At 43.9% G+C, this 12946-nt stretch overlaps 1 protein-coding gene across 1 annotated transcript in view; it reads left to right on the top strand.

The window, feature by feature from the left end:
• Positions 1–12946, top strand: part of cpda (carboxypeptidase D, a) — a 47350-nt gene that overhangs the window by 28581 nt on the left and 5823 nt on the right. Inside the window, exons 12-18 of the mRNA XM_055658189.1 lie at positions 542–844; positions 4121–4316; positions 5459–5594; positions 8112–8261; positions 9463–9558; positions 10558–10622; positions 12606–12737. Coding sequence (XP_055514164.1) covers positions 542–844; positions 4121–4316; positions 5459–5594; positions 8112–8261; positions 9463–9558; positions 10558–10622; positions 12606–12737 — 1078 coding nt within the window. The remainder of the gene's footprint in view (positions 1–541; positions 845–4120; positions 4317–5458; positions 5595–8111; positions 8262–9462; positions 9559–10557; positions 10623–12605; positions 12738–12946) is intronic.

The following is a 12946-nucleotide window of genomic DNA, read 5'->3' as shown; positions in this document are numbered from 1 at the left end:
TGAAATTGGAGAAGCCAATGTTCATACCACTGGGATGTAAACTACCCAAGCGAAATATGAGGTGCTGCTCCTCCAATGTACGGTGGGACTCACTCTGGCCATGGAGGAGGCCCAGGACAGAAAGGTTGTAAGGAAGTGTTCACTTTACCCTGATATTGCACTTTGACATACTTTCATTTACAAAAAGAGACTTTTGTTTATAAATTGAATATGATTATATTCCATTACTGTACAGGTACAGTAGTTCTGCTTTTTTATAATGCGCATAGATAAAACACGATGAATGAATTGGAATGGTGTTTGCATGAAGCAGTCCAAGTTGATTATAACATGACTTCTATTGAGAACTAGATAACCACTTAAGAATTACATTAGAAAATGACAAGCAGAAAGAAAACTGTCTTGGGGGAAAAAAAGAGTGGAGGGAAAAGAAAACTGTTTCTATGTAAAAGAGTTAGTTAGCAAGATTTTAATTGTGATTGTACAAATCCTGGAAGTATGTTCTGCCATGTTTAACTACTTGTCTCCTCACCCCCTGCAGATATACCCCAAAGACTAGGAGCGTGACAGTGGTGGAAGAGGCAGTGGAAGTGAATTTCACCCTTACGCGTGTGGCGAACAACCACGACAGTGGCCTTGACCAAGTGCTCACCGAGTCCTCAGCAGACCCCGGCCAGGAATTTGAAAAACTCATCAAGAGCTTGTCTTCTGAAAATGGGTTGCAGGACCTGATTTTGTCCGCACGTGTCGACCTAAATCTCTACCGTTACCATGACTACAAAGACCTGTCTGAGGCTCTTCGTGGATTACACAGTAACTATCCCTCCATTACCAAACTGATCAGGTAAGCACAAGGTGACAGCTGTTTGAGGAGTATTCTGCAATAATGGCCAGTTTCTGTCCACTGCCTAGTTTTTTATTAGTTTTGGAGATACAGTGCAGGAACCGGCCCTTGTGCCCACTGAGTCCGTGCCGACTTCACCAGCACACTAACACTGTCCTACTAAGGACAAATTACAATTTTGCCAAGCCAATTAACCTACAAACCTGTACGTCTTTGAAGTGTGGGAGACAACCAGAGCACCCGGAGAAAACCCACGTAGGTCATGGGGAGAACGTACAAACTCCGTACAGACAGCACCCGTGGTCAGGATCGAACCCGGGTACCTAGCGCTTTAAAGGCAGCAACTCTACCACTGCGCCACTGTGCTGCCCTTGTGAAAAACAAATGTAGTTGCGATCTGTCCATGAGGCCAAGCTGAAACCTACAAGACCGTAAGACATAGAAGCAGAATTGGGCCATTCAGCCCATTGAATCTGCTCTGTCATTCAATCATGGCTGATCTATCTTTCCTTCCTCCTGCCTTCTCCTTGTAATCTCTTCTACTGGACTGTGAATTCCATTTTATTAATCAAGGGTTTTTTAAGGATTTGGGAGAAATTTCAGTTCAGATATAATAATTTAAAATATCACATTTTCTGGCCAGTTTTGTGAAATCATTATTCACATTTGTAATATTTACATTGTGTTGGTGTCGAATATACTTAACATGGTCTTGTCAAGCCTGGAATCAGAACGTGTTGGGATGTCATTTCACTGGAGAAGGTGTAATTACGGTTTATAAAGATAGTGCCAGAACTATTCCAGGAAGATGGAACAAACTGGAACCTTATCTCTTAAAAAGAAGGGAGGGAGAACTTCATTAAAAAAAAAAAGTGAATAAGTTCAGTAGGAAAGATAAAGAAAATACATTTTGCAACTAGCAGTAAAGATGAAAATCAGGAGTCAAACTTGAGCAAATCTCCAAGTTTGGGGAGTGAGGGAGACGGCAAGAGAAGTGGAAGTGAATTGCATGGATGAGGGGCAAAGATTGAAGGGAAAAGCAGATCAATTCAGAGATGGGTAGAGTCTCACACAGGACCAATGTCATGCAGTTGGCCACAGGGTTTGTTTCTCCATTGTGTGTTCAGCAAATGAGTACCATAAGATTCCTTTGTAGGAGAGCCTTCTGTTTTGCAAAATTAATTAGGTGGCAGTTTTGGAAAATAACCCCGTTTTACAACTTGCATCTCATCTGTACGGCCTGATTGTAATTGTGTATTGTCTTTCCACTGACAGGTTAGCATGCGACAAAAGCTTTTCACTGTACCATCGGTACATGTGACAATAAACTAAACTCAAACAGATAGTCATGAAATGATTTCATTAAATATGGAAATATCTGGAGAAAAACGAGTTTATCTAGACCAATCAACGTGGATCTCTTAAAAACGAGGTCATATTGAGTTCCTTGGTCATTGTTTCTTGTAGCAGAGAAACAAGCTGCCGTTCATAGTGGTGTGGTTTATTTTACAAAATACTTGGCAAAGTACAAGAAGGAACTGTTGACAAAGGTATGGTGCATTGAAGAGGGATCTGGGGAGGTCTGGGAAGTTTATTAGGATTTTACCAAGATGTTCCAGAAATGTTAGGTAGTTAGTCTACTTTCTTGTCATGCGCACCAAGCTACAGTGAAAAGCTTTTGTTGCATGCTAACCAGTCAGTGGAAAGATAATACATAATCAAATCAAGCCACCCACAGTGTTCGTGATAAAGGGAATAATGTTTAGTGCAAGGTAATGTCCGATTAAAGATAGCCCGAGGATCTCCAATGAGGTAGATAGTAGCTCAGGGCCGCTGTGTAGTTGTTGATAGAATGGGTCATTTGCCTGATTAGTAAATGGATAGAATAGAAGCATCAAGTGAACACTTTCTTCATTATGGCTGAGAGTTATTGCCTATAAAACATAACGTCATAGAATTGTACAGCACATGGTCCACCTCATCCATGCTGACTAATCTAAGGTAGACACACAAAGCTGGAGTAACTCAGCGGGACCGGCAGCATCTACAGTTCTTTCTTACACACTGACTGTTATCTATCTACGCTAATCCCACTTCTCTACAACCATTCCTTTCTAAGTATCTGTCCAAATGCCTTTATTTGTACTTAAATTGTACTTGTGTCTTCCTCTGCCACCACCTCTGGCAGCTAACTACCCACACTGTGTCAAAAACATATCCCCCAGATCTGCTCTGAATTTCTCTCCTTTCATCTGAAATCTGTGTTCTCTAGCTCTAGATTTCCCTGCCATAGGGAAAAAGATTCTACCTTTGCCCCCTCATTTTATCAATCTCTATAAGGTCACCCCCTGGCCTCCCCAGTCTCTCCATATCAGTACAGACCCCCATTCCAGACACCATGCTGCTGAATCTTTCTGCACCCTGTGTTGACAACACATCCCCTACTGTGGTGACCAGGATTGTACACAACACTCCAATAACAGTAGAACCAGTGTTTTGTGCAAAAGCTGAAGAATCGTTTCCATTAGTTGAGGGACCTTAACGGGAGAGCATAAATGTGCCCTACATTGAAGTAGATAGCAATATATGCTCTGGTTAATTTAAAATGTAGAATCTATTGGCAAACTAATTGATAAAGCAGAATACATCCATTCCTCTGGACTGGATTCAATAGTTTCCTGAAGGAATTGAAAATTAAATAGTTTCACCTGCCATGCTATCTAGACGGAATAACTGATTGAGTGAAAGCACGTGCAGGTTTACAGAACTGATGCTTCGGACTGTTCAGCAGCAGTCTGTGGTGATCATGAAAATGTCGACCCCCCCCCCCCCCCCCCCCCCCCCCCCGAAACCTCTGTCCATGGTACGTTCTCCCTGTGACCGGGTAGGTTTTCTCCAGGTGCTCCAGTCTCCTCCCACCCTCCAAAGACATGTGGGCTTGTGGGTTAATTGACTTTGGCAACGCAAATTGTCCTTATTTAGGATAGTGCTCGTGTACGTGGTGATTATTGTTTGGCACAGACTCGATGGGTTGAAGGGCCTGCTTCCACGTTGTATTTCTATAAAGTCTAAAGCTACAGTCAAATTTTTATCTGTATTCCATTTAAATTAATAAGAAATAGGTATTGATTTTTCAGAATGTTTAATTAAGCAAAGGATTGATGAAATGTGCACCCTCTCCACTTCCCCGTATAATTCACACTGTATAATGCAATGCTGGACGTGTGAATTAAGAAACAAGTGATCTAACAGTTGTCGTTTCTTCCTGTGTTAAAGTCTGGGCCAGAGTGTAGAAGTGCGCCACATTTGGGCCCTGGAAATATCAGATCGACCTGGAATAAAGGAAGTTGCAGAACCAAAAATGAAGTTTATTGCTGGAGTTCACGGCAATGCACCAGTCGGCACTGAGCTGCTCCTGGCCTTTGCAGAGTTTCTTTGTATTCTCTTTGGGAAAAACCAAGCTATTACAAAGGTAATGTTTCCCACAGGTTTGTGCTTTGTGTTCCAGACATATTCCCCTGGTTGGCCTCTATGATCGATGCATCATTTTCCTTTCATCTTACGTTTGAGCTTTGTCAATATTTGAAATGCACATTATTCAGATCAAATTACTAGACCATGTCTGTTCCTGGTTTGAACACAGGATTGTTTTAAAAGTGCGTTCACAATCGCTCTCCACAAAGTGTTTTCTAATGTCGGGTTGTTGACCTGAAACTGTCTCTGTCCACAGATGCGGTGTAACCTGAGTATTTTCTGTTATGTTTCAGATTTCCGGCATTAATGCTAGAAATTTACTTTTATTTTTAGGTTTTATTGCGATCATCTGGCAATCTTGCTTTCCTTTAACCATTTCACTTTGTATCCTGGTGCCCTTTTTTGAATATTTGAGTGCTGATGAATTTGGAATGGGAGGGATGAATAAGGTGGCCTGATGTGACTAAATAAAGAAAATGTGGAGCAGGAATAGTCCAGTAGAATCACCTGCCACAGCTTCAGGGCGCCTGATCCCTGCAGAATAGTAATGCTAGCAGCTCCTCACAGTGAGAGGAAGAACAAAAGCAGCAGATCCATGCAATGATCCAGCAAATCAATCATTGCAAATGCCCTGAAAACTGCAGCTCTTGCTGGTGGCCCATGTTACATGTTTAACTATTATTTTATATTGCCAAGCTTGATATGTGGGGAGAAACAGAGTTTATTTTTAAAGCAAGTGACCGATGTAAATGCATCGATCGAGAGTTTCTGAAAATGTCCTGCTTGGATTCTCTTTCCCGCTGCTGACCCACCAATATCAGGTGTTCCGTGACAAAATCCTGGAACAACACAGTGAAATGTTGAGCTTTTGGATGTATTGTATTTTTGCAGAGCTAGTTTATGTAATCTTATTGTTCTCTCAAAGCGCTGGATATTTGAAGGTTATTGTTGTATAAATGTTTGAGATCCATTTTATTACTGTGAATCCCTGTATAAGTCTTCTAGGCATTCAATAACTACAATTTATCTTCCAACTGCATGATGGTTGTGAGTAAGTTCTGGCTGCTCTTTATGCTTTGTATACAGTAGTTGGAGAACAAATCTTATATTGATAACTAATTAAAAAACCTTGTTTTGCAGTTGATTGAGGAAACCAAGATTATGATAGTGCCGTCAGTCAACCCTGATGGTAGAGAAATTGCACAAGAGGGGCAGTGTACCTCCAAAGTTGGACAAACTAACGTACATGGCAAAGATCTCGACACTGATTTCACAGGTAATCTATTAGATCAGGTAATTGTGTCATTGGAAATACTGATCCAGATCCAGACCTCTGCCATTCAACATCTCTTCTCCAGCAGAGTTGTTATTTTCATTGTAATAGCGTTATCTAGTTGCAAACCCTACACTTTGTGCTATTTTTGCTTCCCCTTCAATCAATCAGTCAATCAGATTTATTCATCACATACACAATAAAGTGCAGTGAAATGAACTTGCCAGCAACGGTACAATAACAAAGAACACACAATATACAATAAAAATGTAACACAAACATCCACCACAGCATTCTTCACTGTGGTGGAAAGCACAAAGTATTGTCAGTCCTCCTGCATTTCCCCCCGTGGTCAGGGCATAACCTCCGCAGTCGCCGCTGTGGGCGGCCAAATGACAGGCCTCTTGTCTGGAAGGTAAGTCCCGAATCGGTTGGATTTCTTCTCCAGGGATTCCCGGCGAGCGATCCCGCTCCAGATGGTTAGTAAGTTCCCGCCGCACCCGCGGCTAGAAGCTCCGCAGACCGCTGCTTCAAGATGTTGAAGACCGTGGGTCGGAGCTCTTCTCCAGGGGTCCCCAACGAGGGATCCCAGACTCTGGACGCCGCACCCGCGGCTAGAAGTTCCGCAGACCGCGGCTTCAAAGTGTTGTAGACGGCAGGCTGGAGCTCTTCTTCTCCAGGGGTCCCCAACGAGGGATCCCAGGCTCCGGACGCCGCACCCGGGGCTAGAAGCTCCGCAGACCGCGGCTTCAAAGTGTTGTAGACGGCAGGCTGGTCGGAGCTCTTCTCCAGGGGTCCCCAACGAGGGATCCCAGGCTCCGAATGCCGCACCCGGGGCTAGAAGTTCCGCAGACCGCGGCTTCAAAGTGTTGTAGACGGCAGGCTGGAGCTCTTCTTCTCCAGGGGTCCCCAACGAGGGATCCCAGACTCCGGACGCCGCGCCCGTGGCTAGAAGCTCCGCAGACCGCGGCTTCAGACTAAACAGTCGATGATGTTTCAAATGATGGGTTCATGTGCACTGTTAAATGATAAAGCATTGCCATAACATATATATACCTGTACCTTGAGCAAATTTGTTTTGGAATGAATCAAATCGAGACTTCTATTTAAAATCAAAAGTGTGTTTGGGGAGGGTTGTTCATATCTGGGTGTTTCTGGCTAATTCACCCAGGCCCTGTGTTGATAACATCAATTGTTTCATCAATATATAAGGGCTGTGAATAGTCGTGATCAATATTTAATCCAATATTTGAGAAATAAATTGGTCCAGGTCATCAAAAAATACACTTTATTTTGAGATCATTTTAATCAACGGGATTTAATTAATAATCATAGAAACACAGAAAATAGGTGCAGGAGTAGGCCATTCGGCCCTTCGAGCCTGCACCGCCATTCGATATGATCATGGCTGATCATCCAACTCAGTATCCCAAACCTTCCTTCTCTCCATACCCCCTTATCCCTTTAGCAACAAGGGCCACATCTAACTCCCTCTTAAATATAGCCAATGAACTGGCCTCAATTACCTTCTGTGGCAGAGAGTTCCAGAGATTCACCACTCTCTGTGTAAAAAAATATTTTCTCATCTCGGTCCTAAAAGATTTCCCCCTTATCCTCAAACTGTGACCTCTAGTTCTGGACTTCCCCAACATCGGGAATAATCTTCCTGCATCTAGCCTGTCCAACCCCTTAAGAATTTTGTAAGTTTCTATAAGATCCCCCCTCAATCTTCTGAATTCCAGCGTACCAATCATTGATAATTCTAGCTAGTTAAACAGAAGCATAATTCAGCTATCATGTAAATAATTGATGGGTAAAATTAACTTGAGTGATGTGCATGTGTATTATGAAAAAACTGCTTGTGGAACTCAGTGGGTCGGGTAGCAGCTTTGGAGAGTGGACAGATGATGTTTAGGGTTGGCTATCTTCATCAGACTGATGGATCGGTACAACTGGTAGAGAGGTCGGATGGCAAGGGCTTTCTAACTCCTATCAATCTTCCTCCTCCACCCCCTCCACTCCATGAGTCTGAAGAAGGGGTTAGAAAACAAAGTGCTGGAATAATTCAGTGGGTCAAGTAACATCTCTGGAGAACATTGTATATGTGACGTTGCAGCTCTGGGCCCTTCATTGCCTATCTATGTTCCCACAGATGGCGACTGACCCGCTGAGTTACTCCAGCATGTTGTGGGGTTTTTTGCTCAAGATTCCAGCATCTGCAGTTCCAGGTGTCTAGTCTGAAGAAGCACCCCGACCCAAAATGTTGTCTGTCCATTTCCCTCCACAGGTGCGGCCTGACCTGCTGAATTACTCCAACACTTTTTGTGTTTTCCTCAAGATTCCAGCATCTGCAATATCTTGTGTCTTCATGTGTTATGAGTATAATTTTCTTATTCAACCCAATGCTACTGTCACTTTTTATCATGCCTTTTATAAACTGAATAGAAAGATGAGTTTTGATTGTGTGTACATCCTGAAGACCATGTTATAGATACAATAAATGGTGACCTTGTACTTCAGGGAACTCGTCTGAACAACTAGCAAAGATGCAGCCTGAGACCAGAAACATTGTCAAGAACCTGATCCTCAACCAAGGATTCACACTGTCTGTTGTTTTGGATGGCGGCTCTCTTCTTACAACCTATCCTTACGACAAGCCTGTCCAAACAGGTATGTACCTCCATTACTGCTGCTGGAAACCTTAACTTGTCCTGTCTAATACAAGCAAGAGTGTTGTCACTGGTTCATTTGTTATAGAGTCAGTCTTACAGTGTGGAAACAGGCCCTTCAGCCCAACTTGCCCTTACTGACCAACAAGTCCCATCTACCTGTGTTTGGCTCATATCCCTCGCAATCTATCCTATCCATGTACGTGCCTAAACGTTTCGACAGTACCTGCCACATCAACCACATCCTCTGGCAGCTCGTTCCATACACCTACCAGCCTTTGTGTGATCATTTATGATGCACCATCTGCTGGTCGGACTCTGGGTGTAAGGAGAGGGCTAGATTGAGGATGAACATGGCCAGGTAACCAACTCACCACCTCCAGCACTGAGTGGCGCAGCGCCAGAGACCCGGGGTTGATCCTGACCACGGGCGCTATCTGTGGAGTTTTTATGTTCTCCCTGTGACTGGGTGGGTTTTCTCTGGGCATTTCGGTTTCCTTCCACAGGTTTGTAGGCTAATTAGCTTAGGTAAAATTGTAAATACGATACGATAGAAATTTATTTATCCCAGGAGGGAAATTGATCGCCAACAGTCATAAAATACAAAATACATGAAACAAAAATTAAAGTGACGAGTGGAAACGCTTGAGGGATGTGCAAAAAGATTGAGGAGGTGTGGGGTGGGGGGGGGGGGGGGGGAATGGTTGTCAGTCTCAGTCTCAATCTACCTCATGACAGAAGGGTGGAGGAGTTGCAAAGTTTGATAGCCACAGGGAAGAAGGATCTCCTGTGGTCTGCTGCATCGTGGTGGAACCAGTCTGTTGCTGAAGGTGCTCCTCAGGTTGACCAGTGTGTCATGGAGGGGGTGAGCTGTATTGTCCAGGATGCTCCACAGTTTGAGGAGCATCGTCCCCTCCAAGACCAACCTCCAGTGAATCCAACTCCAACTCCACCCCCAGGACGGAGCCGGCCTTCCTGATGAGTTTGTTGATCCTATTGGTGTCCGCAGCCTTGGCCCTGTTGCCCCAGCACACGGCAGCGTAGAAGATGGCACTGGCCACCACCGATTGGTAGAACATCTGCAGCATCTTACTGCAGATGTTGAAGGAGTGGAACCTTCTCAAATTTTGTTTCAATTAAAATTGTTTGAACGTGGGATTATTGCATTAACTATTTTGACTGATCTGGTGTTTCTTCAACAGTGGAGAATGAGGAAACCCTAAAATATCTGGCCAATGTGTACTCTAACAACCATCCCAAAATGCATCTGGGCCACCCAGGCTGTCCCAACAACACAGGTAGGAATTTACACTGGGGTTAAATGCACTGAGATCTCTGCTGTTGGAATTGGAAATATTTTCAATATGATTTGGGGATTGTTCAAATTCTAGTACTTTACAAGCCCAGATCAGGCTGATTGTCTTTGGCATTACGGCTGATGGAGGCTTGTACATCAAGAACCCCTCCATCTCTAGGTGGCTTTACTCTGACGTGTGGTCAGCAAGTATCAGAGGTTGTGCTGTTCTCTCTATTGCTGACCCCGAGCACTGGGCTGGTTCCAGGCTGCAGTCACGTCCAAAATAGTAGATCAGTAGAAATCTACGGTGGAATGGGAAATTCATTCTTGCTTAAGTTGAGGTAAACATGTATGCACTCTAAATGCATTCTCTACAAATTTGCCACTGGGAGCCAGACGCTAAACTGCATTTCATTGTACCTATACTCGTATTTGTGCAATGACAATAAAGTCAAATTGAATTGAATTGGACATTATCTGGCATTTGTGAGAAATTTGTGAGAATTGTGAGAAATGGGCTTAGAGTGTGGATAGTCTAATAGCCTTTTTTTTTTTTACCACCATGAATCATTTCATGAAGAATTCTCCGTTCTTGGCGACTGCCTGCCGGGCCCCTCTTTATTCTCGGTGCAGGGGCCCAAGTGAACATGGTAAATCAAAGATAGACCAAAATGCTTGAGTAATTCAGCGAGGCAGGCAGCATCTCTGGAGAGAAGGAAATGGGTGACGTTTTGGGTTGAGATCCAGCATGAAGAAGGGTCTTGACCCAAAACGTCACCCGTTCCTTCTCTTCAGAGATGCTCGCCTGTCCCACTGAGTTACTCCAGCATTTTGTGTCTATCTTCGATTTAAACCAGTTTCTGCAGTTCCTTCCTACACATCCTGAATATGATAAATGTTCATCTTGATCAATAACTACAGTATTGAGAATATGAAATAATGATTGTGGAACGCAACAGCACATTGGCCTCTGAAGTCTGTCTGGTTTAATGTGTTACAGATGAGAATATTCCTGGTGGCGTTGTACGTGGTGCCCAGTGGCATGGTCACATGCACAGCATGAAGGTGAGTCGAGAGTGTTTAATTGTCGTATGTACCGGCAACAGAACTGTTGCTGCAGCCAAACAGGCCTGTAAATGCAATAACACACAGATAATACATGGTAATCAAAAATACAATAGATTAATACCCGTAATACAAGGTAACCAAAACTGCAAAAATAAAGACACAGTCTGTAGCACAATTAAAGACAAAAGTCGGTGGAAAATCACAGTTGCTGAGGTTAGTGTTGTGCAGTGTTCAAGAGCCTGGTGGTTGGTGGGAAGAAGCTGTTCTTAAATCTGGAGGTCAGGGTTTTCAGGCTCCTGTACCTTCTTCCCCGATGGTAGCAGCGAGATGAGAGGGTGGCCAGGGTGGTGTGGGTCTTTGGTGATGCTGGCTGCCTTTTTGAGGCATTGTCTCCTGTAGATCCCTTCGATGGTGGGGAGGTCAGTACTGTGATGGACCTTCGATGGTGGGGAGGTCAGTACTGTGATGGACCGGGCAGTCTCTGCAGTCTGAGTTATTCCTGGGCGTTGGGGTTACTGAAGCAGGTACAAGAGCATGTTGACTCATGTAACCATTTAATGTGCCCAACCATGCAGCTGCATAAATTAAAGCTGGGAATCATCTACAGAAAGTATTGTGCTTAGTCACTGAAAGTTTGCCACATGTTATACTTTTAAATCCTAAGCTTTGGTTGGCTGAACAAAAGCTTTTCCTGCTCTGCCCCCTTGTGGTGGGTTAAATTCTCTGATAAAATTGTAACCGAAAGCTGACAAAATTACGTTCTACAAACTTGTGCAGTGTTAACATTAGAAGTGACTCATTCAAGACTTTCTCAAAAGGCCATCGTCGCAGAGTTGTACAGAACCGTCCCTTCCGTTCACCTAGTCCATGCTTTTGACCTGTAAACCTTTCCTATCCATATATCCGACCAAATGAATTTTTAAAGTTGTAATTGTATCCACTACTTTACCTTCCTCTGGCAGCTTGTTCCAGATACAGACTACTCTCTGAGTGAAAAGTTGCCCTCTGAGGTCCCTCTTAAATCTCTCTTCCCTCACCTCAAGCCTGTACCCTCTATTCTTAGAATCCTCCACCCTGGGGGAAGCGACTATCCATGCCCCTCCTGATTTTGTGACCATCAGATCACCCCTCAGCCTCTTGCATTCCAAACAAACCCCCAGTCTATCCGAATACTCAGTGTAATTCAAGCTCGTAAACCCAATTAATACTTGATGTGTCACAGAGTACAGAACAGTAATCTTACGGGGGCATCAAATATCCATCCATATGGATCCTACTTTCCATTAGTTGACCTACAGCTTTCTGTGCACTGGCGATTTAAATGCACACTGACATATTTCTGAAATGTTTCAAAAGCCTCTGCCTCTGCTTCTGTCTCCCATTCAGGGGTGCCATTCCAACCATTCAGTGTGGAAAAAATCTCTCCCAAATCCCTACTCAACATTTTAACTTTGCCTGTAATGTGTTGCCTCTGGTTTTATGTAGCAGGGAACAAGGTTCTTACTATCTAGACTGTCGGTGCCCTGTGATTTTGTACACAGTGGTGTGCTGCTTGATTAATGCATTCTCTTGCTAGTCTTGCTGTGAATCTCCTTGTCTTTTCAGTTCTGGCCTTTAAAAATCCCACCCCTCACCTGTATCCGCCTATCAGTTGCCAGAAGTCCCACCTCTCTTCCAGCTTACTACCCCCCACCACCATAACCAGTCTGAAGACGGGTCCCCACCCAAAACATCATCTAACCAAGTTCTCCAGAGATGCTGCCTGACCCGCTGAGTTACTCCAGCATTTTGTCTTTTTTTGTGCAACCCAGCATCTGCAGTTCCTTGTTTCAAAAGCTTAATTCTGGTGTTTTAAATCTATGTTTATCTTGTAAAGCTTTAGCCCACTGGGTAGAAAGTGTAACATTCTTGTTTATCGTGTCATAATCCATACACTGGCACCGTTATCATTGTTTGTTTTCTCATCTTTTGCCCTGCTAGGACTTTAGTGTTACCTATGGCCACTGTCCGGAGATCACAGTTTACACCGGCTGCTGTAAGTTCCCACTGGCTAAAGAGCTGGGTGCAATTTGGCACGATAACCAGAGGTCTCTGCTGAGCATGCTTGTTGAGGTAAGCACCCAGCATCATCCCCTGGGCAACTTGTTCCATGGATGGATGTCTAAGGGTTATATTGTTCCTGATCCCTTTCCACCACACTCGGGCAATTTAAAAGTAAAGATCTGGCTATAACGCGTGTGTCTGTCTCTCTTGGGGTGTGTGTGTGTGTGTGCCTCTGCTTGCTTTGAAGTTTATCTAATGCTTCTAATCTTTCTTTCTGC

The sequence above is a fragment of the Leucoraja erinacea genome, chromosome 28 (genome assembly GCF_028641065.1).
Source record: "Leucoraja erinacea ecotype New England chromosome 28, Leri_hhj_1, whole genome shotgun sequence".
Taxonomy (NCBI): Eukaryota; Metazoa; Chordata; class Chondrichthyes; order Rajiformes; family Rajidae; genus Leucoraja; species Leucoraja erinaceus.
The sequence above is the reverse complement of the archived record's forward strand: the minus strand, read 5'-3'. Positions and strand labels throughout refer to the sequence as shown.